Source organism: Barbus barbus, assembly GCF_936440315.1.
Source record: "Barbus barbus genome assembly, chromosome: 48".
Taxonomy (NCBI): domain Eukaryota; kingdom Metazoa; phylum Chordata; class Actinopteri; order Cypriniformes; family Cyprinidae; genus Barbus; species Barbus barbus.
In genome coordinates, this window is record NC_136726.1 from 19,893,916 (window position 1) to 19,918,831 (window position 24,916).

General features: G+C 38.7%; 1 protein-coding gene and 1 pseudogene across 2 annotated transcripts; both read right to left on the reverse strand.

The window, feature by feature from the left end:
* Positions 1-5,015: 5,015 nt before the first annotated feature.
* Positions 5,016-17,011, reverse strand: cmasb (cytidine monophosphate N-acetylneuraminic acid synthetase b). Its single transcript, XM_079412115.1, has 8 exons — positions 16,636-17,011; positions 16,285-16,427; positions 15,011-15,166; positions 9,523-9,656; positions 8,997-9,091; positions 8,752-8,923; positions 8,340-8,505; positions 5,016-7,146 (listed from the first exon to the last, which is right to left on the reverse strand). Exons 1-8 carry the CDS (start codon positions 16,827-16,829, stop codon positions 6,932-6,934), a joined length of 1,275 nt encoding a protein of 424 aa, XP_079268241.1. The 5' UTR covers positions 16,830-17,011; the 3' UTR covers positions 5,016-6,931.
* A 1,514-nt stretch (positions 17,012-18,525) lies between these two features.
* On the reverse strand, positions 18,526-21,759 carry LOC306866778 (N-acetylneuraminate-9-phosphate synthase-like; annotated as a pseudogene). The gene is made up of 6 exons: positions 21,628-21,759; positions 20,447-20,661; positions 20,234-20,333; positions 19,818-19,971; positions 18,801-19,067; positions 18,526-18,714 (listed from the first exon to the last, which is right to left on the reverse strand). The product of its transcript is annotated as an N-acetylneuraminate-9-phosphate synthase-like (transcript).
* Between the last annotated feature and the right edge of the window lie 3,157 nt (positions 21,760-24,916).

Consider the following 24,916-nt stretch of genomic DNA (forward strand, 5'->3'; position numbering starts at 1 on the left):
TGGTGTTGGTGGTCCAGGTGAGATCCTCTGTGATGTGCACCCCCAGGAATTTAGTGCTGCTGACTCTCTCCACACTCAAGCTGTCGATGGTCAGTGGGGGGTGGTCAACGGAGTTTCTCCTGAAGTCCATCACAACCTCCTTTGTCTTCTCCACATTGAGGGACAGATTGTTAGTGCCACACTATTCAGCCAGCTGTGCCACTTCCTCTCTGCAGTGCGTTTCATCGTTGTTGCTGATGAGACCTACCACTGTTGTGTCATCAGCAAACTTGATGATGTGGTTGGAGCTGAACTTGGCAGTGCAGTCGTGGGTGCAGCAGTGTGAAGAGCAGCGGGCTGAGCACACAGCCTTGTGGGGCACCTGTGCTCAGTGTGGTAGTGCTCGAGGTGTTGTGGCCGACATGGACTGACTGAGGTCTTCTGGTTAGAAAGTCCAGGATCCAATTACAGAGGGAATTGTTACGGCCCAGCAGGTTTAGTTTATTTATGAGCTATTGTGGGATTATTGTTTTGAATGCTGAGCTGAAGTCAATGAACAGCATTCAAACATAGGAGTCTTTATTTTCTAGGTGGGTAAGAGCCAGGTGGAGGGTGGAGGAAATTGCATCGTCCGTAGAGCGGTTTGGACGGTATGCAAACTGGAGCGGGTCGAGTGTGTTGGGGAGGCTGGTTTTGATGTTGTGCATGACTAACCTCTCAAAGCACTTCATAATGATTGGAGTCAGTGCTATGGGACAGTAGTCATTTAGACAGGACACAGGTGATTTCTTTGGTACCGGTATGATTGTTGTGGATTTGAGACATGTGGGGACGACTGCCTGGCTCAGCGAGGTGTTGAAGATATCTGTAAGTACATCTGTCAGCTGTGCAGCACAGTCTCTCAGAACACGGCCAGGTATGTTGTCAGGACCCGCAACCTTGTGTGGGTTAATCCTAGACAGACTTACGTCGACTGGAGACAGACAGAGCGCCCGGTCGTTGGGAGGTGTGAGCAGTTTTTGTGCAGGTGTGTCATTCTGCATTTCAAACCGTGAAGAAAAGTGGTTGAGTGCATCGGGGAGGGATGTGTCATCATCACAGGCCTGTGGCGGGGGCTTGTAGTCAGTGATGTTCTGAATGGCTTGCCAAGGGCTCCGTGTGTCTGTGCTGTCTGTGAAGTGATTGTTGATTTTTTGAGCATATGACCGTTTTGCATTTTTAATGCCACAGGACAGATTGGCTCTTGCTGTTTTGAGGGCTGCTTTATCTCCTGATCTGAATGCTTCATCTCTGGCCCACGAACCTCTGCTGTCATCCATGGCTTCTGGTTTGCACGTGTGGTGATGGTCTTGGTGACTGTCACATTATCAGTGCACTTTTTGATGTAAGCAGTCACAGTTTCAGTGTACTCATGCAGGCCTGTGTGGTTGTTGTAGGTGGCTGCCTCTTTAAACATGTTACATTTACATTTACATTTATTCATTTCAGGGACACATTGGTGTCTCACAGTGGATTCGAACCCGGGTCTCTCACACCAAAGGCATGTATCTTATCCACTGCGCCATCACCACCCACATGTTCCAGTCTGTGTCCTGGAAGCAGTCCTGCAGTGCTGAGGTGGCATTGCCTGGCCATACTGTGATCTGCTTTTGAACCGGTTTGGTGAGTTTGAGAAGTGGTCTGTATGATTGGATTAGCATAACAGTGATGTGGTCAACAAAGGAGATCAAACAACAAAGGAGATCAAAGTGGCTAAAAAAACTACTCTGAAAACCTGAAAAAAACACTTCAGCAAACAACTCGGCATCAGTATGGACTGGTCTGAAGAACATCACCAAGTACAAGACACCACCCCCACTGTCCGCTGCTTTTGACACAGTTACCCTCCAAATCCTCCTGTCAACCCTATTTGCAAAGGACATCTCAGGAACCGCACTTTTGTGGTTTGAGTCTTACCTCTCAGATGGGTATCTTCTATCAAACCTTTACATTTAATCCAGAACGCGCCTGAAAGATTAAAGATCTTTAGCGAGCCAAAAATAATGCACGTCACACCTTTGTTCATCAGTTTGCACTGGCTACCAATAGCTGCTCGCATAAAAATAGCACTCTCTATTCTATTTCTCTCATAACTACTTTTCTTTTTATTCATTATTAAAAGATGATCCTCTAACACTGGAAATCTCTATTATTTTTCTATTATTTTGACTTGTTTTATTTAAAAAAGACCCCCTAATACTGGCGTTACATATTCTTTTTTCTATTATATCTACTTGTTTTCTTTTTATTATATATGAAAAAAAAAAAACTTGCGTACTGCATTAGGCTAACTGAGACTTGTCACATCACTTACATATTATTGCTCTTTGATTGCTTCTTTTGTCCTCATAAGTCTCTTTGGATAAAAGTGTATGCTGAATGACTAATGTAAATGTAATGTAAATTTTAATGTCAAACCGTTTTTTCAAAGAAAATCTTTCACACAAACATTTTTAACATTGTAACGAACACTAAAAAACATTTAAATGTGATCTTCTGGTTGTGCCTCTTTTTACTCTGAACTTTAACCGTCGTAATACTTTTCAATGACTTTTTGTGTTTTTGTATTTTCAGTGTAGGTGTATAAAGGTCGTGCTCCTCGCTGCATGCAGTTTCAACATTCTCTCTCCTCTGTACTTCAGTTCATTCGTTGTTACACACAAATTCCTGTCATACGGATAAGCAAGCAAAATTCCTGTCACACAGACACCCACCATGAACTTGCATGACATGCTCTCTTTCATATCAGCATTCCCAAACCATCCCTAATTATTAACAATACAATTTTTGTAGTGTAAATTACTCAAGCAGTGACAGGTGAAAGAACAAGCTGGCTCTGTTTACAAAAATAGTATTAGCTTGTAACCAAAAGTTGTAACTTAAATATGGGAGCGAGTTGAGCCCATAAAACTGGACGAACCCATATGTTGACTTTAAAAACTTTGACTTTAAAGTTGACTTTGAAAAAGAATGAGTTCTCAGGTGCGCAGAACAAAAACAAGAAAGTTTTAATCCAACAGGTAACTGAAATTGTCCGCACACTGGAAAAATCCAATCAGACCAAAAAAGGTCTATAAAAAATATAGTTTTTAATTTCCACATACAAAAGTGCAAAGTGTCTTAAAAACAGACCAAAGAGCAGACGTTTCAATCCATGCTTTCTTCAGTACTCATGAGGCAAAAAGCATTGAAGCATTTGTTTACAGTTTTTTACAATCGCTATTACAATTTTTTCAATACTTTTAACAATTTTCCTAAACTCTTAATGCAGTTAGCACAACCTCCATCTGTATACGCTATACAATCAATGCATTCCTTGTTGCTTTGACACAAAATGCATGCAGTTAACACACATTTAAAATGCTTGAACTTCTTTTACACACAAGCTCAACCAAGACCAAAACAATTAATTTTTACTGCCATATTTACAAATGTTTTCACACTATATGTTAGAACAGATAACATAATCTTCTAAACCTAACTTGTATGCTAAAGTCAAAGTGAACAGCTATTCATATTGTGAATTTGAAACACAAATATGTCCCGTTTTTTATTCATTAATGAGAAACAGCTGATTTCGAATGTATAATGTTATGCAAATATGCAAATATATAAATTACAGCTGATTCCCATCTAGAAAACACACTCATGTGTTGAGGTTCTTTCAATCACATAACCATACAGTATACAGTAAAAGAGGACCTCTTTAGGCTGATCTTGTGTGGAAAAGTGCACTCCTGCATAAATATGAGATTTTAGAAGACCTGTACGAAGGACTGGTGCCAGAGAAAGGGGATGGGGTGAGGGACCACTTGTCAAAATATGTGATCACATGGAACAATGTGGCATTCCACCATTCCCGTGCAGTCACAGACTGGTTTGACACCCATCAGAGAATGATGTTCATTTTCCTTGCCCCTTACTCCACTTTCCTCAACCTCATTGAGGAGTTTTTCTCAGCCTGGAGATCGAAGGTTTTTGACCAAATGTCCCTCCTGGATGCAATGGATGCTGCATGCCAAGATATCACAGCTGAACACCGCCAGGGGTGGATAAGGCATGCCAAAAGATACCTTACTAGAGAAGAAGATATCAGGTGTGATGTGGATGAGAACATGTGGCCTAATGCAGAAGATCAGGCAGATTAGAAGATTTTCCCACTTTTAGAAGATTAGAAGATTATCCCACTCTTTTCAGTGGGATAGTCCACGGGGGGCTACCAGCATGTCCACCAGTTCTGGGAACCACGGCTGATTGGGCCATTTCGGTGCCACTAACAGAACAGTTTCCTTTTACACTCTGATTTTGCAAAGCACGCGAGGCAGAAGTTTTTTTTATTGGTGATACAGTATACTTTAAGGGGGGGGGGGGGGGGGGGGGGGGGGGTAATCTATATGAATACCTGTATAATTTGTTCCTTTTAGTCATTTAGGGTCATGCAAAGTATTGACACATAGATGTATTTTGGAAAGGCTGTACAAACATTGTTACAACTTTTGTGTTGTGGTCATACAGAAAACCATCAAGGTGTTTTTTTACCCAAGGTGGTTTATTACAGAAACCTAGGAAAGTCCTTGACCTGAGATTTGCAAGAAGTGAAATTACCAATTACTAAACGGATATAATTCTGTGTGAAGATATTAATTCAATACAGCCCCTTGGTTTTCTAAAAATGCTTCAGTGACATCAACTGAATTTTCACTTCACTTGCCCAAGATCATACATATTTTAAGCAGAACTCTTTGATTTTCTACAGGGAAATGTCTGAGACTTGATGGGTGTTTGCTTACACGTGTTTTACAGCAAGTCTGATTTTCCTGTGATCTGTTCCACTTATTATCTCTATCAGCATTGCCTTTGTCAAATCGTGTCCCTTTTAGAAAATGAGAGCTTTCATTTAGGATAGTATACAGTATATCACTAATACAATCAAATTGTTGCATTGCTTTTGAACAAACATATTGTAAAATGAATGAGCAAAACATCTGACAAATGGACAAGTTATCATTATTTTAATAAGCACAATAATTAACAAATGTGAAATATGTACTTTTATAATATATACCTGAAACCTTTCCTTAAGAACCATTGCTGTCACACTTCCAGAATTACAAAAGAAAAAAATGCAACTACGAAAGCTATATTAGTGGCCCAGTTTAATATCAATACTCTGTATGAGTTTAACCCACAAGGTATCTCTGAAGTAATAACTTTCCAAACACAAAATAAAAGTAAAATTTTTGTTTTACACAGTTATATCTTATAAGAAGAGCAGAAATATTTTGTAACAGGCTAAAAGTCTTTACTCTCATTTCTGAGCAATTTAAAGTATAATTTCTGAAACTATCAATTTCCCAATTTCCTCATAAACTGACGCCACATGACACGTGCATACATATAAACAAACAGAATCAAACAAACATAATCACACCTTAGGTCAGACATCAGAATTTCTGATTTCTAACTTTGAGGACACAGCATAAGATCAAACATTACAGTTTTTTTTTACGATTGCTTACACACTAAAATTAAAAATAACACACAGTTAGTGAAACCTTACACTCAAGGAACACAACCTCAGCCCAAATATGCACAACAATAAGCACATTCTCAGCCTCATACTTTTTGCAAAACATTACACACATTGTATTGCAAAACACTAAACACACTTCTCTACATTAGACAACATAATGTCACTTCTGTGCCATTTCAAGGCACTGCTTTCAAAAATACCACCCCTATAAATCAATTGATCAAACACGGCCGTCAGGTGTGTAGACTCTTAGGTGCTTAACTCTCAACAATCAGGTGTAAGCACTATAAAAAGGCAACACGTGAATTTTTGTATTCATCAAAAATGAAAGGCAGTGTTGCAGTAAGAGTAAGAGGAATACTGTAAGAAGAAATATCTTTGGCCACAAAGCTGTTTTGAATGTCCCGGGTCAACATGGTGGTAACATGACTAAGTATTGGACAGACTACAGTAGGTATCTGTTTCCATTATTCCAGTACCTCCCACAACACTCTCCCTTCCTTTCCTTTTTCCCTTCTGCATGGCAGAGGAAGGTTTATGACCTCTGACCCTATTGAAGCTATGGAGGAGGCCTGTGACCTACTGTAATAGATGCAGAGTCTGTGTAAGGATGGAGTCACCATTCAAAAAGATTCTTTGCCTGGACATTGCTTGTAATGTGAATGAAGTGGCCATATCCAGCTATACGAAGAGATGCTGAGAGGGTGTTTTTGTCTTGACAAATGTTTATGTACTATATTCTAATTAGAATATGTTCTGATTTTCAGCCTAATTGCAATGATGTACTGAAGGATTTTACAATGTGGTGAGAAATAAATACTTTCATCAGTGTGCAACACTTGTCTTTTGTATTGTGTTTGGTCAATTCATGCTCTTTAACAATATCTCAAAAAAATTTAAATCAAAAATCTAACCCAGACTGTATCATTAGAAAGGTAGAAATGTTACAAGTGTTTAAGGTTGAACACAGCAGTGTGTAAGTGGTTCAAACAGAATCCGACTGTATGAACCATGTGTGTATCATACGTTACCGAAACTGGGTTTTGTTAAATTATTGTACAGTTTTGAAAGAAGTGTTTCATTTAGCAAAAGATCTGAGATGTTCTGTTAATTGTGTGTGTAGATGTGTGTAGTGTTTTGACAAAATGAGCCTAGTTTTTAAAATCGTGCCTAAGCAATCGTAAAAAATTGTAATATAGAATGGTAATATATAAATGAATTTTGCATTTGAAGGGCTGAGAACAAATACAGAGAGAGATCAAGTAAAGAGACAAATAAAAAACATAAGTAAACACACTTGTGTGTTTGCTCATGTTTTATCATGTTATCACAGCAACCCAAACCGACTGTTTAAAAGACATATGAAATAGAAACTGGAATTTAGAAATTGGCCCTGTCAATGCGATCCTCGTGCACCTCCAGCAAGCTCTTTTTCTTCAGCATCAGTATGTACTCGGCAAACTCACAAACTGCTCCATTTCCGGCGGGTCTCTGACACGTGTATTTCGCTGCAATGAGATTCGCCACAGGTGAGTCACACGGGACACCATTCAGCCCCACCTGTGCCAAAATCTCTCTGTCTTCAGACTCTGAACCTGTGAGGGAAAATATCACACTCTGCTCACTGCAAATTCAGATTATTTTACGTTTGCAAGTAGTTTCAGGTTTATTTACAACATTCGTTTGGACTATTCTAAGGAGCCCTTAATGGGACATGGTGGTGGGAAAAATTTGGGGTGGAATGACATTTTTTTTTCAAATGTTTTGCTTTCCCTCGCAAAACTTTTGTGTTCTCTCGCAAAGATATTTGCGTTCTCTTGCAAAACCATTTGAGTTTGGACAAACTCTTCCTATTTACTTTACAGCTTTCAGTGGTTCATACAGCTCCGTATGTTCACAATGGTGCGGTTGATAGGGTTTTATTTTGAACTTGGACTCAAATAAAGAAATACGTCAGTGCTTCGCTCAAGGCACAGTTTTGGGACATTCTAAGCTTAATGTGGCTTAATGTTTTAAAACAGTGACATTGGAGGACCAAATTTGATAATAATAAAAGCTGATAAAATTATTAGGCTAATATTAATAACCTTATTAATAATATTACTAAGCAGAATAGCCCAGAATATGAACACAACGCCCTGCACGTAAGCTTTTTCTCCCCATAATACTCTTAAGGTAGGCTAATGAATGAAAATGGTGATTTATAAATACCAAATCCATTGCAATCATATTCTGGATTATTCTGCTTTATTTATAGTAATATTATTAATAAGGTTATTAATGTTAGCCTAATCATTTTTAACAGGATTTATTATTATCGAATTTAGTCTGCCAATGTCACTGTTTTAAAACACTAAGATATTTGAGAGAACTCAAATATCTTTGCGAGAGAACGCAAACATTTTGTGAGGGAACGCAAAACATTTGAAACATTTTTTTCCTCCCACCCCAAATTTTTTCCACCATCATGTCCCTTAAGGGCTCCATACTATTCCAATGTAAAACAATGCAAAATTCTCTAGATTGCCACTTTACCTCACAGAGTTAATTAATAATAGAGCTCTAATTTATTTTTGTTATTACTTTTCATGTGTAAGTTAAAAGCATAGTAACAAAACCAGGCAAAGTGAAATAAAAGTATATATACTGTATATATAAAAAATATATATAAATATATCAACTAGTAAATATTTATATATATGTTAAGAGGCTCTCTGCAGTAGACATATCAAGCTTCAATTAGGTTCAGCTAGATGTTTTATTAATCATATTGACATGACATTCTCACCCATGAAGGCCATTTCATCCCACCGCAGCTTCTTCTTTTCCATCAGCTGCTCCATCTCAAACCCTTTCAGCTGTTTTCCAAACCAGAGTCCACAGCCAGCCTGATGGGCGACCTTCTTCAGGAGACTCCTGGACAGCGGCTCATTCACATTGGACATGAGGATCACCTAAACATACACAAGAACAACAGTTAACAAACATCAAACCAAAATTAACCCTATTTACTTTATTAATACACATTCATGCTCTTAAAGGAATAGTTCACCTAAAAATGAAAATTAGATGAAAATGTGAATTTTCAGCAATTTTTCATTTTTGGATTGTTATTGGAATTTTGGTAAAAAATGGCTATATGTTGCTAGATACTGTAGGCTACTATACAACATTATTTGTACCAGCCTATATGACTATACCTCTATATTTTCCCTCTGCAGCCTCTGTATGCCTGCCAAGTCTCGAGCATTGATGGCCACAAGGTCCTCTCCTGAAACTGATGTGTATATCTGTCCGTTCGTCAAACAGCCAGACACTTTACACAGAAACAGCCTGACTGCCACGTTCTTCTCTCGGCCAAAATAGCCAAACCTGCAGAAAGGGGAACATTTATATCGGCATCATTGTTTTTTGTATGGACACAGAGTTTGTTTTAACAGCTCACCTCAGAACCCTCTGCTCAGCGACAGGCCAGTCGATGTCCACGTCGATATCAACGCTGTACTCAGGCAACATTTCATAGTAGGCGATCTTGCCCAACTAAAACACACAGAGAACAGACCAAAATATCTGATGAGGTTTCACACAGTTCCCAAAAGTCTTGTGAACAAATGATCTGTGTGTGTTTCATGGCGTTATTTCAGTTACTTGAAAATTTTTGTTTTTCACTAACCATGCATAAACGTTGTTTTCTCAAAAACATAAAATGTACATTCATGCTACTCGCATATTACCGCAGCACAGTTTGTGCTGAATACAGTGTAATCAGACTTTAGACATTAATATGTTTTTTAAGATGTCAGGGCATGTCAAAACTTCTCCAGGGCCCCAAAACACACTCAGACCACAGAGGGTTAAGAAAAAACAAGACAGACCGCACCAGTGCAGTCTTCAACCCCAGAGTGTTAAATATTTTTCAAAACTGAGATATCTAGGAACAGGTTTGTCACCATATTTTGATATGGACACACCTGTTTAAGGCCGTTTTCCCAAGCCTTCCTCGTACTAAAATAGAAAGAGCCATTTTCGCAGAGCTCTCCGGGCCAATCTTGTCTTCGCCGTCTGTGTGCCACGTCAATGTTCAGAGGAGTTGTATTCTTACACCCTAATTGAAATAAAAGACATAAATGGAAGTTGTGCATACCTTCAAATTGTACGTCCTGTTAATATTATGACTAGGGCTGTCAGCCAATTAAAATTTTTAATCTAATTAATTACATTAATTAATCTAATTAATTGAAAATTACATTTGGCTGTGAAAATACCCCCAAAAGATTATTTAAAGCTATTTTCTATTTTTGTGTTAAATGAGAGTATTATGTAGACATTACAAATAGCTTTAGAATAAATATTTTATTTAATTCAACATAAAATGTATTATACATAAACATTTATGCTACAATGGCCTAACAAACTATGTACCATAAAAGAAGATAATTTGAGAAACATATCAGAAATTGTTTGTTCATGCAGTGGAAGTCATTGGCAACCAAAACAGCTTTGTTGCCAACAGTCTTCAAAATACCTACTTTTTGGTTCCACAAAAGAAAGTAAGTCATTCAAGTTTGAGTAAATGATGACATAATTAAATTTTTTTGGGTGAACTATCCCTTCAAAGTTATTTTTCCCTCTATTTTTATGAAATAATACTCTAAACTAAAACTGCCAGCAGGTGGTGGTAAATGTTTTTATGAGTCTTTCATTAATTTGATTTGTTCAAACCACTGACTCATTCAGGAATTCAGTAAACAGCTCAATTTATGAATGGGCCTTTGAATCATTGATTCACACGATTCCTTCAAATGCGGATTAATTCAGAAACTAAACACCGCTGTGTTGCTCGGAGATGCACAACAGCTCGGCTGTGGCTTTATAGGTAATATTTTTGTTGGAAAAACTGCGCAAAACCAGAAAATATTGTGTTTAAAATATCACAATATTAACTTCTTATTTACTGAACTGTTGTATAAATCACATTTACAGTCGTTACATTCAGGACAAACAGCACTTGTGATGTCGCTTATTATGTGATATAAATATGAGACAAAAACTCATACAGGAGCATTTTTGCCCCAGTATCTTGCATTTATGAAGTTGTTGCCCTGCATCACATTTAAACTGTATGAAATGTAAGATGGCGTATATGTCTGGGGGCGGAGCCAGTGTGTTAACTGTGTTAAAATATTTTAATTGCGTAATTTTTTCATAACTAATTAAGTTAACGTGTTAAACTGACAGCTCTAATTGTGCCGTTTACTTAACCTTACATAGCTACAGGATTGGGTGTCATAGAGATTCAAGATATGATAACAAAGTATATTAAAGCAGCCTACTTTTGATAAGCTTTTACAGTTTTTTTATTGCTTTGGCGCAATTTTCACAAGCAATTGGTACATTTTCAAAACTCTTAGTACTTCCATCACAGCAGATCATCAAAAGTGCACTTTTTTTCAAACATTTCAGCATATTTTCAGTTGTGTTAGTACAATACACATAATCACTAAATATTCTTTTCACTACACAAAATAAGTGTTTCATCTATATAAATGTTTAATTCACAGTAACTGCCTTTCATAAAGCTATTACTATCAAACTTTTGATTTGCATCTATTATCATTCAGTTTAATACATCTGTCTATCATTTAATTCAACTTAATGTTTAATCAAAGAATCATTTATTATTTCCATAGATTTTCAACTTGTCTGATTGATGTCTGATAATTTGTAAGTTACAAATTGCTGCAAGAGCTTTCAGTCAAGAAAGACCAATTACTAATTATTTTCACCTGATGATCACAATTAGATACCATATAAGTAGAACTGTGTGTGAGACTTTGCAATGTTCATACATGGAGCAGGATAAACTTTTTTTTTTTTGCATCGAAGAGGTGGTGGTGCTCCTCAACAGAAAGGTGGACGTGGACGAAGAGAAAGAGGTGGTGGTACTCCTCAACAGAGAGGTGGACGTGGGCCAAGAGAAAGCAGTGGTAGTGCTCCTCAACAGAGAGGTGGATGTAGGCTAAGAGAAAGAGGTGGTGGTGCTCCTCAACAGAGAGGTGGACATGGGCCAAGAGAAAGAGGTGGTCTTCAGAGAAATGTAGGCAGAAGACTGTGCGCCATCATCTCTAATGAAGTCTGGGCCATCATTGTTGACCATGTGGTTAACAGAGGCCTTACCATGGCAGAGGCTGCCAGGTTAGTTCAGCCTAATTTACAGTAAAAAAGTCAACTGTCAGCTCTATCATCAGTCCCGAGACTGAGCAAGAATGAGCCAGTCGTCGAGATAGTTGAGGATGCGAATGCCCTGTTCTCTCATGGGAACAAGGGCTGCCTCCATGACTTTCGTGAAGACGCGGGGAGGACCTTGTACTGATATGCTCGACCCTCGAACGCAAAGCGCAGAAACGGCCTGTGTCGAGGAAGAATCGAGACATGAAAGTACGCGTCCTTCAGGTCGATCGCTGCGAACCAATCTCGGGTACGGATGCACTCGAAAATGCGTTTCTGCGTGAGCATTCTGAACGGTAGCTTGTGAAGGCTCCGATTCAAAACTCGCAGGTCCAAGATCGGTCGTAACCCACCGCTTTTCTTGGGCACAATGAAGTAAGAGCTGTAAACCTCATATCGGCTGGAGGGACCGGCTCTATCACGTCCTTCGCCAGTAGGACTACGAGCTCCGCACGCAAGACGTGGGCATTGAAAGCTTTCACTGAAGTGGGGGGGACGCCGGGCGAACTGAATCGCATAGCCGAGCCTGATGGTCCGAATGAGCCAGCGAGATTGACTGGGGAGTGCTAACCATGCTCGCAGAGACTGCACAAGCGGGACCAAGGGGACCGTAGGCGTACCCGCAGTGGGGCAGCGAGGTGGAACACAGGGACGCGGCTCGGGGGGCTCTCTTTGGGAGGCGGCCCGTAGCGGGGTCTGTGTGTGCTGTGCAACACTTACCCGGTTCCACAATCAGACAGGGGCTGCAGGAGAGGCTTGGGTGCCCATCTCGAACTGCACGCTGCTGTCCACTAGCGATAGAAGAGGTGGATGAGAGTGGAGAGGTTTTGCTCCTCCCACTACTCTCCGAGCCCTATTCGGACCCGGAGATGATAGAAACTGCTCTTTTATTGAAAATTTGGGTACCGCTGGCTGTTGTGCCAGCAGCAGAACAGAACAAAGGATTTACCACCCGGCACTCCTCCGGGGGAAGGAGCGGTGCAGTCACCAACACCTGAAGAGCAGTCCCAACCATCCCTGGGTCGCTCATCCTAGGGCTTCTTGCTCTTGGCTTTGCTGCCCCTCTTGGCGGGGGCCTGGACGGCTGGGGACCCCGCTACGACTGGCTCCACAGCGCTGCTTGGGTGAAGGCTGCTGCTGCAGCGCTGGAGCAGGGGCAGATGCAGGGAGTCGCCCTCGGCGACGAGCAGGCTGAGGTGCTGCCGGCGGTGGAGTGGATGCAGCAGCGGACCGCCGTGGCAGGATGTGGCTCATCGCCTCAGACTGCCTCTGTACAGCCGAGAACCGCTGGGTGCAGCGGGTCATGACCACCCTCGTGCAGGCCCCTCAGTGCCTTGGCCTGATGGACCTGCAACAACGCCATAGCGTGTAAGGCAGAAGCGGCTTCCCCACAGGCCCGGTAAGCTCTGCCGGTAAGGTCCGACGAGTGCTCACAGGCCCGGGAAGGGAGAGACGGCTCCCCACACCAGGTGGAGTTAGGGCACAGCTGCATAGCAACAGCCCGCTCCACAGGGGGGATGCGCGTGCAACCCTTCGCCGCACCGCCATCAAGGGTGGTGAGGGAGGAGGACCCACCAGCACGGTTTCGGGCAGTAAAAGGTGCCTTCCATGTGAGTTCTTCATGCACCTCCGGGAAGAAAGGAACTGGGGTGGGTGGCTGAGAACCAGCTCGTGCCACCCCCAGGAACCAATCGTCCAGCCTCGAGGGCTCGGGACACGGGGGAGGATTCCACACGAGCCCGACCCTGTTGGCGGCCCGGGAAAGCATAGCCATCATTTCCGGATCCGTATCAGGCACCGCTACCGTACCCGAAGGAGGCAATTGCGCTGATGCGTCATCTCCAGAAAAGTCTGACTCACCCTCCGATGCAGCTATCGACATCTGGTCATCGGGAGGAGCGCCGAAGGATACGGATGGTGCACACCTTTGAGATGGCCCACCGCGCTCCCCCGGCAGCTCTACTGGCTGAGGAGTGCAGGAGGAATGAGGGTTCCTAGGGGGTTGGTCCCCCGAAGGAAGCGCGCTCACTGTAATCCTCAGATCCCCAGTGCCACCACTCACAGCAACCCTCTGAGGAGGATTGGAACGAGGCAGCGGCACTGGGACTCCGCCCCTTTGCAGGAACTGGAGTCTCGACTGCAACTCCGAGATGGTCATTTTCCCACAATGGGTACATGACTCATCCACAGACGCTGCCTTAGCGTGCACTAAGCCCAGACACACGATGCAGCACTCGTGACCATCCCGCGGCGCCAGGTAACACACAAGTAGAATGTCATTAAACTAGTAGAATGTTTAAAAAGATGCAAGCTCTACTTGTGTAAGCTCTTTTAGGGAATTTGCTCTTTAATCAGTGTTGACAGGGATTGTGCAGCCTGTTGTGTGCTCTGTCTCTCCGCGCGTTCTCTACCAGCTGTAAAAACAGCTTTTACGCGCTCTTTAAGCGCACCATTTTACTAGCCGTGAGAACGGCTTTTCATCTCTTTCTGCTCAAAAAAGGCAAAAACAAAGAGAAGAAAAGGAAAAAGAGAGAACTCGACCGACTGAATGGGAACTGCAGAGCAATGTCAAGCCTCGATTCGACATGCCAGAATGTTTTTCCCGCGGTACCTGAACAATAAAGACATTCACTGTGATGTTGATAAATTTATGGCCAAATGTTGAAGATTGCTTGATGATTAATGTGAATTTGAGGTCTGCATTTACAGGTTATTATTATTATAATTTTTTTAAATATAGCTTTTGTCTGAATATAAGTGTAACACTTGCTGTGTATACAGTTTTACAGTAACACTCATTCAGCACGGCAATTTGAAACCTGTACCTTGTATTGTTTGCTACTGAGTGAACTGATTAAAGTACTAAGTTGAAAGAAGATCTTCCTGTTGCGTTTTGGTAATTTAAACCAGATGTTCTCAATACATATCACAATGATCTTGTGTTCTGAAATCATGATTGTGGAATGAAAATATGTGCAACTACAATGAAATCATGAGATCAGGTTTTGAAAGAATGACTAGTGGTATTACAAGTGTGACCAGTTTAAAGTTTTGTACTAAGAGTTTTGAAAATGTGCACCTTACTTATGAAAATAGTAACAAACCAATTAAAAAAAAACTTTGTGACCATGAATAAACATCAACTGAAAATTCATTATTTGCCCAGTAACAAAACGTTTAATTTAAAGCAAAAATCTGCAATTGTTTGCTTATGAGATGTTTTTATGATACCTTTCTTGTCCACCTCCTCCCAGCGAAACTGGTGTCTACGAACCACCGAAAACACATAGTCATAACCCTGTTCAGTGATCATCTGCAGGGCTTCTCTGATATGATGAGGGTGGAGGCATGGTGACGTAGCTTGAATATGACAGACGATGTCTACCTCTGAAACATCGCCAGAGAATAAATGACCAATGCAGTAAAGCTGGAGGCCTTTCTAGGTTTTTAATGTTGCCATTTTAAAAGGGTGAAGAGAATGAATATTTTTTTTAATTACTTGCAACTGCTTTATATTCCAGCTTTCCCGCTTTGTTACACAAATTCACACTGATAAATATATATATATATATCAATTATAATATATGTATGTATACACTACCGGTCAAAAGTTTTTTGAACGGTAAGATATTTAATGTTTTTTAAAGAAGTCTCTTCTGCTCACAAACTGTAAAAAGTGATAAGTTGACTTAACTTAAAAAAATTGAGGAAACCCGTTGCCTTAAAATTATTAAGTAAATAATCATTTAAAAAAATAAGTTAAGTGAATTGTCAAAATTCACTTAAGCTATTTTTTTCAAATTATTATTTACTTAATTTTAAGGCAAGGGGTTTCCTCATTTGTTTTAAGTTAAGTCAACTTATCACTTTTTACAGTGCAAAGCCTGCATTTATTTGATCCAAAGTACAGAAAAAGCAGTAAAATTTTGAAATATTTTTTACTATTTAAATAACCATTTTCTATTTGAATATATTTTCAAATGTAATTTATTCCTGCGACTTCAAAGCTGAATTTCAACTAGCATCATTACTCCAGTCACATGATCCTTTAGAAATCAATCAATCATTCTTGGTGAGCAGAAGAGACTTCTTTAAAAAACAAAAAAAATCTTACTGTTCAAAAACTTTTGACCGGTAGTGTATGTATGTATATATATGATGTGTTATTATATATTCCACAAATATATCTGTTAATACATTATTATATATATTCCACAAATATATATATATATATATATATATATCTTTAAACAACTTTACAATATTATTATATTTTTTCACACATTTATTTTCTTTTTTAAATTTGTTACATTTAACATGTATTATCTAGAAAGTGTGCATGAATTCTGACATGACAAAACATTACACATTTTTTGTAATGTTCATTTCATAGCCTACCGATACTTTCCACAAGTCGTTCCTGCAGTTTGTACAAAACCTCATCTATGTTATCAATTCCATTTAACATATGTTTGATAAGCATAAAAATGAAAGAGGTGTCTGACCGGGTCTCAGTCGGATGAATTCCTGGATGGTCTCCAGTGAGCTGGATGAATCTTTGGAAACTTCAGGACTGCGCCGATGAACTTTTGCGCCCCAGACTTTTGCGACGCGCTCAATTTCATCGTGATCTGTGGAAACCCACACGCTGCCAAACATATCAACTATTTTATTTCTTGTTTTTCTTTTCTTTCTTAAAACAATTATATAGCCTATTTTTCTCACGAAAAGACTAATTAAATCTAAACGTTTATTTCCCAGTTCAAGGTTTGACACAATCATAATGAACAACAAAATCATATTAAAGCCATCACATTAAAACAAGAAAGAAAAAAAAAGGGATAAAATGTACTTGCCTGTCAATGACTTCTGAATCCAAGGCAGCTCTCAGGACCCAGGCGATCAGAGGAACACCGGCCAGATTCTTGATGTTCTTCAGCGGGATTCCTTTACTGCCACCGCGGGCCAGAATCAGAGCCGCCCGGTGAGAGTGTCCAGCGGACGGGTAACCGACACCCGAACTCACCTCTGCGCACCTGCTGCTCTCCATCGCCACAGAAATGACCGGAAAACGCTTCGCGTTATACGGACTGGACACTCCTTTATGGGAATAACTTAATTTATTGATTCGATTATTAGTTTGAGAGATGTATAACACGAGTCTCCCTGTAGAGCACCGTCCTCGCTCTCTAATGATCAGCCGACCCGAGCACTTACACGTCTCACGTGTCACTCCTCGATTACTAACTCGGGACTTATTTCATTTAAACCTGAGAAACGTAAATTACATGACGTGTTGTAGCCTATTTTAAAACAGTCACTGACATAAAACTCTTGATAGATGTCTAAGCTAAAGATCCAGAAAACAAAAACATCGCTCGGAAGAACAATAATTTATAATAGAAGTAACTTGTAAACTTGAAACTTTATTAAAAATATATTGAATTCATATTTTGTTGGCGTGTTCGTTTTAATGTTCGATTAATATTGTAATGGACTAATTTCTTAGCGGAAGCTAAATAAATCAATATAAGGTTATTGCACATTGTTATTGCATAATGGGGGGCAATAATTAATTTGTATTTATTTGCTACCACCTCCATTCTAGTACATCCCTGCATCTCTTTCTATTCTATTCCATTCTATCATCTATAGCACAATTGTACATACAATTTATTTATTTTTCAAATTATTATTATTATTAATTTTTTGTGTATTTATATATAGCCTACATATGTGTATTTTTATTCTCATCTTATTTTTATTGTCTGTGTGTCGTTGTTGTCTCTGTGAACTGAACTGGAAACTTATGACACACACACAAAAAAAATGTTTTATGTTTTGTATTGTATTTTGTTTATTATTTAATAACATATCATAAAGGCTATAGACCTATGTTTCATATAAATTTTGGGGTTTTATATTTGTATTGTGGTAACAGTTTATAAAAAGCAGCAAGCTACTCAAGGCCCGTTTATCACATTAGTAATACATGGTTAAATAACACAATGAGTAATAATATATAGCCTGTATATTTATTTATTTGATTTTTTATTCATTTATTTTTTGAGCGAGATTTGCATGTATTTTCTCATTGCATTTACACAGTTTTGACGAGCAGGTCACCATCGTGTAGTGTTTCAAGTGCGATGTGAATTATTTTACTAAGCTGTAGCTTCAGTCGACTCATCAGTTCATTAGTGGAGACCGCAAGACCTGAAGTGGGTGTGTCAGATATAGGGAGACATACAACATGTGCAGTGCTGGGGGTACTTAATGGAGAGGTTTGAGAACCAGTGGAGTAGAAAACTGAGACACAAAAAGGCGCCATTTCCATATAGAAGAGCTATATGGAAATAGCTAGGCTAGTAGAGATGTGTTCCATCACACCGATATACAATAAACCCACATTTGTATACACATTAAATTATCACGTTTTTCTTTGGATTCACAAAGAGTCAAAGTTGAGTGGAAATCAACTGAGAGAGTTTTTATTTGTTCTTCATTCTCCACAATTACAATGGTAATAGTTGTAGTATACAAGACCTCATCTTAACATATTTCTGATGTCAAACAATAAGAATATAATTAAAAACCACTCCCTCATTGAAACACTAAAGAGATATTTAATAATTGCAGATTGTTTAGTCCTATATATATTTTATTACTGTTACTGTTTTACTGTTTATTGATAATAGTATGATAAGACCCCTTCAGTTCCCCTTTAGTTACAGAGTGTATAATCATCAGCCTTTTATCATGGCATCAGTGATGGTGGCATCTTTTTCCAGGTCCACCGTGATTTTCTTGCCAACCAGTTTGAAGATGTTCTCTGGTCTCACACCATGCGGTTCGGCCACTTTTACTGTCAGCATGTCGGGAGTTAATGTCTCACCCTTCTGCAATGGTTTCCGGGCCACTACTGACTTACCCAACTGTAAATAAAGGACATAAACAGAGATTTAATTATTTGATCACTATTGATCATACTATATCTGTCCAAATGAGCGTTGTATCTGACCTTGCTGTGACAGGAAGCCTCACAGGGCAGCATCTGTTTGATTGGCGAGCCCATTGCCATCTCAACCGTCCTGATGGCTCTCACCAGCTCCGCCAACTCGGCCGGCTCCAGTGATGCTGCATGGTCACTTCCTTTCCAGCTCTTATCCAGGGTCACATGACGCTCCAGGACCTTCGCCCCGAGTGACACTGCAGCCACAGACACATGGATGCCTGTCTCATGTCCAGAGTATCCTATGGGAATGTCTGGAAACTCCTTCTGGAACTCCTGATTTAGGTAAAGGGAAATAGAAAGATTCCAAATGAATTATTAAGTACCTATAATTCTTGCTATCAAGACCATGATTTTTTTAGCCATAGTTTTTAATGACAATATCACCTAAATTTAGTCAATATCTCATCATATTTATTAATTTTAGTCAATATTACTTTGAAAATGACATCTGACTTTAGTTTATCAAAATACGTTTTTATTTTATAAGATTGATAAGAATTAATAGAAAAACATATAATAATGAACAATAATATCTATGAACCAGTGTTATTTTAGCATCACTGATATACTTTTGATTTAATTTTTTTATGGTTGTAATGAATGAAAATGACCTTGAATTGAACAATGTAACAATGAACAATTATTCAAACATTTATTCATTTGGCATATCAAAATTTAGCTTAAAAAACAACTGAATACTGTCCTTATTGTAAAAACCTGATTTCTTAAAATACTTAATTATTTTTTGGATAATTATTATATAACAATAACAATGTATTATATAACAGTAACAAAGAACCAGTGTATCATTGATATACTATTACACTTAATGTTTTGAATTATATTAGTAGATATTAATATAGACATGTTTTTGTTTTTATATTTACATAGTTTTAGTTATATAAATATATATTGAAAAATAAATTTAAAATGTAATTAATTGTCTTCATGCACATTTGTCTTGTCATCAGTGGTGAAATGAAAAAACACTTCGGTATCTAAAATTACAGTGGCTTGTCTTACAGGGATCAGGCTGAGGTTGACGTGCTCTAGTGGCAGTGGATAAGCGCTGGTGCACTGCAGGAAAGTGAAATTGGGATTGTGCTTCTTGACGGTTTGGTAAACACAGTGCATGGTCTCCATCGACTGCATTCCGCTAGATATCCAGAATAACGGACTTCATATACACATGGGAAGCTACTCAGATTCACTTCTCGGCTCTGCTTGTAATTTTTCCCATTCTCACACTTGGGATAACACCTGAAATTCAGTGTAAACAGAGGAACAGGTTTGATTTTCGATGGACTCCTGTGACCGTGAGCAGGGGTGATAATTAATTCTTGTGAGGAGAGCGAGTTTTCAGCAAACACTCTTGACTGATTTTGTGTAACAACAATTGAAAATAGACTTTTCTTTTCAAATAGAAAAACTTTCTTTACCTTTTTTGGCGGTTTTCTCCAGGTAAGGGATGTTGTTGGTGTCCGCTGAGGCAACTTTGAAAAATGGCACATTGATTTCATGAAGAAATTCTACGGCCATCTGACCGAGGTAGGGAGAGGAAAAGTTAAGAGATGCATTTCAAACTACTTAGTCTTTGAGAGATATTTGAATATTTTCTTGCTATATATTATAAATGTTCTGCATTTGTTCACCTCATCCATCCCTGATGCTGTAAAGAAGATGCCAATGTCATTGGCGTACTGCTGCAGTTCTCTGTACTGCTGATGACTGAACTCTAGATGGTGTTTATGAGCTCCGTAGGTCGCTCCCCAGGCGTGAGGAGATGTGTAGGGACGCTCCATTGCTTGTTTAGTGAATCTGTGTTCGATCTCGCTCTTTTGAAACTTGGCACAATCAGCTCCACGTCCTGCGTGGAGAAAAAAAAGGGGAAGTAGAGGTGGATTTGGTTGACAATATTTTCCAGCATGTCCTGTAGATCCCACCGCCTCACATGCTGTGATTGTTTATTATGTGCAATGCTTGCATGCTATTGGTCAAACTACTTTTCAGTCATTTAGCAAGTAATAGAAAAGCAGTTAAATCCTGAACATTTTAGGCAAGTTAGAAATCCTGGCCAGGACATGTTCGGGGAAAAAGAGAACATATGGCCACCCTATTAAATACACTGTTAAAAAAAAAAAAAAAAAAAAAAAATTGAGCCAACTTAAAATTTTAAGGCAACCAGCTTCAGCAGATTTTTTAGTTTTCTCAACTCATTTTTGTAGGAGATTCTGAACTTTTTGTTGCATAAACTTAAAACAAGAAGTTGAGAAAACTCAAAAATATGCTGAAGCTGGTTGCCTTAAAATTTTAAGTTGGCTCAATTTTTTTTTTTTTTTTGTGTATACACAGTGTATACACTTAAAAATAAAGCTTCTTTATTGGCATGGATGGTTCTATGAAGAACATGCAACACCCATGGAATCTTTAAATCCAAAAAATGTTCTTTAAAGTGAAAAAAAGTTTTTTTTAATTTCCATTACATTTTTTTTCACACTAAGAAAAGTGGTTCTTCTTTGGGGAACCCAAAATGGTTCTATGGTATAACTGCAAAAAAAAAAAAAAAAACGTATTACCTTTATTTTTAAGAGCATTTAAGAAGCAGTGCAGTTTCCCTTCTGAAATGTCAAAATTAATTTGATGTGATACAATGTGTGAACACACACAAAAAAAATAGTGTGTGAAAAACACAATATTGAGCATTTCTATAACAATGGAGCATGAAAGAATTCTGGCAACAGAAAAAAAACGAAAAACAAAAAACTGGTTTAAAACATGACATGAACTTATCAACACAGTATCAGACTTTACATCTGATAAAGCAGTATTTTACCTTGGCCATACAGATCATTGTTTTGGCGATTTCTATGTCTCCTTGATGATTCTGTCCAATCTCAGCGATGATAAAACAGGGGTTGGAGCCCCCGATTTTTCTTCCAGGACAAAGTTCAAACTCCGCAGGCATTTTATAGACTAATTGCTTAACTGATTTATGATTAAGAGGCTGGAGATGTGATCACTAGCACGCTGGCATCAAGCAAAGGGGCCGAAAAGAAGGGGATGCTATAATTTAAAGAGACAGAATTGCTCCACCCTACCCACTGCCCGCCCCTATCCACACACCCACACACCCACACACTTCATCGCACATGACAAAAACAAATATACATATAAACCCATTCTTTAAGAGCATGTTGTTGGACTGGAAAAGGCAGTTGAGTAAAGGTGCAATTAATTCAGCTATTGCTAAATTTTCAATACGCATATAACGTAGGGCTGGCTGATGTGGCCAACAAAAAAAAATTGTTTTGATAAGACTTTTAATATCAGTTGATACTGATAATTATCACGAAAAATTTCACATCTTTTGCTTAAAAGCAGATTTTTAAAGGCAGTTGTTTTAAACAACTCTTTATTGTGAGAACAAGACAAACACTTAATGTTTTTAAATTCTTTACCCCTTTTCAGTTATTTTTCCTTAACAAAATAATAAAAACATTTATTTCTTAGTTTCTGCATGTTCTAATCATGATACAGGTTTGTGTTGCCGGACGATGCATGATGTATATCTTCTTCAGCAAAGTTTACAGTGCAGGCTGCAATATTAATAATCCTTTTTTTTTTTTTGTCTCTTAGAAATGCACATTTGACATTACCTTGATTTGACAGTAGAGTTAGGATGCAGATGTAAATTTATGTTCATTATCAAAAACAGTAGCATCCTCATTTTTATGTTTAAGTTTTATTAAAATTAAGCATTGGTCTTCCAGAGTAGCATACATTTAGATCAGGGATGGGCAACTTCGGCCCTGGAGGGCCACTGTCCTGCAGAGTTTAGCTCCAACTCGAAGTATTTGATACAATAGAAAAATAGAACTTAATATTTGGAACAGAAACCTTTGTTTACAATTACAGAGGTCAGACGTTTCCTGTAGTTCTTGACCAGGTTTGCACACACTGCAGCAGGGATTTTGGCCCACTCCTCCATACAGGTCTTCTCCAGATCTTTCAGGTTTTGGGGCTGTCGCTGGGCAACACGGAGTTTCAGCTCCCTCCATAGATTTCCTATTGGTTTCAGGCAGGGCTTAATTTGTGCCGGAACAAGCCAGATCTGGATCCACCGAAATCCGATCCGGCACCTCATTTTGATGGATCCCCCTCCTCACGCGCCCACCTGAGCATGCAAAAGATGCGGCATGTGAACTGCTCTGCTCTCACAAGACATATGCACGGATAGCCTATACACATGCGTTTTCTTTCTCAGCTGTTCACATTTACTTAAGAAAAAACCTGAATACTGGCCAGGACGGCCATTTTTGCATAATTTTGTGTGTATTTGGCCACTTAAACTCAACAATAAACTGCGAAAAATAACTCAATATGATACTCGCTAGGGGGCTTTGGATGTGACTGTGAGCGCTCAGCCTCGAAAAAGCCTCTGGAGTGCACCAGTACCGATTGGCTTAAAAAGACGTGCAAATTATACATTTTTGTGACGATGCAACAATGACCCGATTAAGCAAGTGACAATTTTGACATCTGTCCTGAAATGCGAGCGCAAGTCTTGGATCAGCGACAGCGTGCAGCAGCTCGTATTCATGCGCTGATGCGCTGAAGCCGCTTTGAGAGAGTGAAAGAGAGAAGACGCGGTCCAGCTGAATCACTCACGCTGTTTTCAAATGATTTATTTAATCTGCTAGTTTGTGTGGATTTATTTACCCATACAGGGCTCTAGACTCATTCTTCCCACTGGTCGCACATTTGCGACTAACTTTCTCAGTTTGTTGCACAAACACATAATTTGGGCACAATTTTTTTTTTTGCTACAACATTTGATTAATCAATGCATGCTGACGAACTTTTATCATAGTTAATATTATAGTTATATGGTCACTTTCAAATTCGCGATCTTGGTGTCATGTTTTACAAGAAAAGATAATTGTCTGTTTTGCTTATATCTATACACCTTTCACTTTTAAAGACTAAAACAAAAGATGGATTCATTGTTATTCTCAATTAAAGAGCACAACAATAATAATAAAACAGTAGGTTACAATGACAAACTAGCTTACATAACATTTATTAAAAAAGAGGAATAAGACGAGGCATAGGATACATCACATACTGTATTATTTACCGACTAGTAGCCTAAATTACAGAATGTTTAGCAAATACTGAGGAATCAAATAAATAATCGAAAAAAATAAGGAAAGCCTCCATAGCGTAACGTGAGGTAAACAGTAAAGATAACATGCTTTTCAAAACGAAAACACTATAAAAGCACAAACACTATAGCTTAATCACAAAAATACTGCAATTATTTTCCATCACTCCGTTAAAACATTTAATACATGTCTGCATTAATAATATGGGCTAGTAAAATTCTATATGAATATCCCACATTTCTGCCACGAAACCATGGCACAGTTAGTGTTACTACAGTAAATCCACAGTAAATTATGGATTGAAAAGCCTTCTGACCATTGCGCACAGTGTTTCTTCTGTTTGTCAGCACTGTTTCATCTGCCTTTAAACTAGTTTAAATCAAATCATTTATTTTTTTTGCTGAATTAAAGTGCTTCACACTGGATCTCACAGTGCTGTTTAGCGAGACTCATCAGTGAGTAAACGCATCTTAGTAAACTTGCACTGCGCTGCCATTTGAACTTTGAGCTGAATGGTCCATGTGTCGTGGTTCGAATAGTTGCGGTGTTTCGTTCCACTTTTGGTGCATAAACATCATATTGAACATTTATCAAACATACTGAACATTTTATCCCCCAGCCTATCGCCAACAAACTGTTCAAAGTTCTGAGAAGTGACAGTTGAAAATGATTTTCAAATATCTCTTAATTGAACAATTATCTGGGTTATTTTACATTTAAAAAAATGTTTTAAAAGCAAGCTCATTGCTGAATATGATCATTATTGTTGGTTCTTATTTTAATCTTCCTGTGCCCTTTTGTTTGATTGAATTTGTATTTTGTTGTAATTTTGCATGTACACTGAAAAAAAAAAAACAAGTTAACAAGTTGAATTTACTTAATTTTTATTTTGCAAGATTTTGCACAATTATTTTTTAAGTAAAATGTAAATACAGAATTAAGTAAAATCTATTTAAC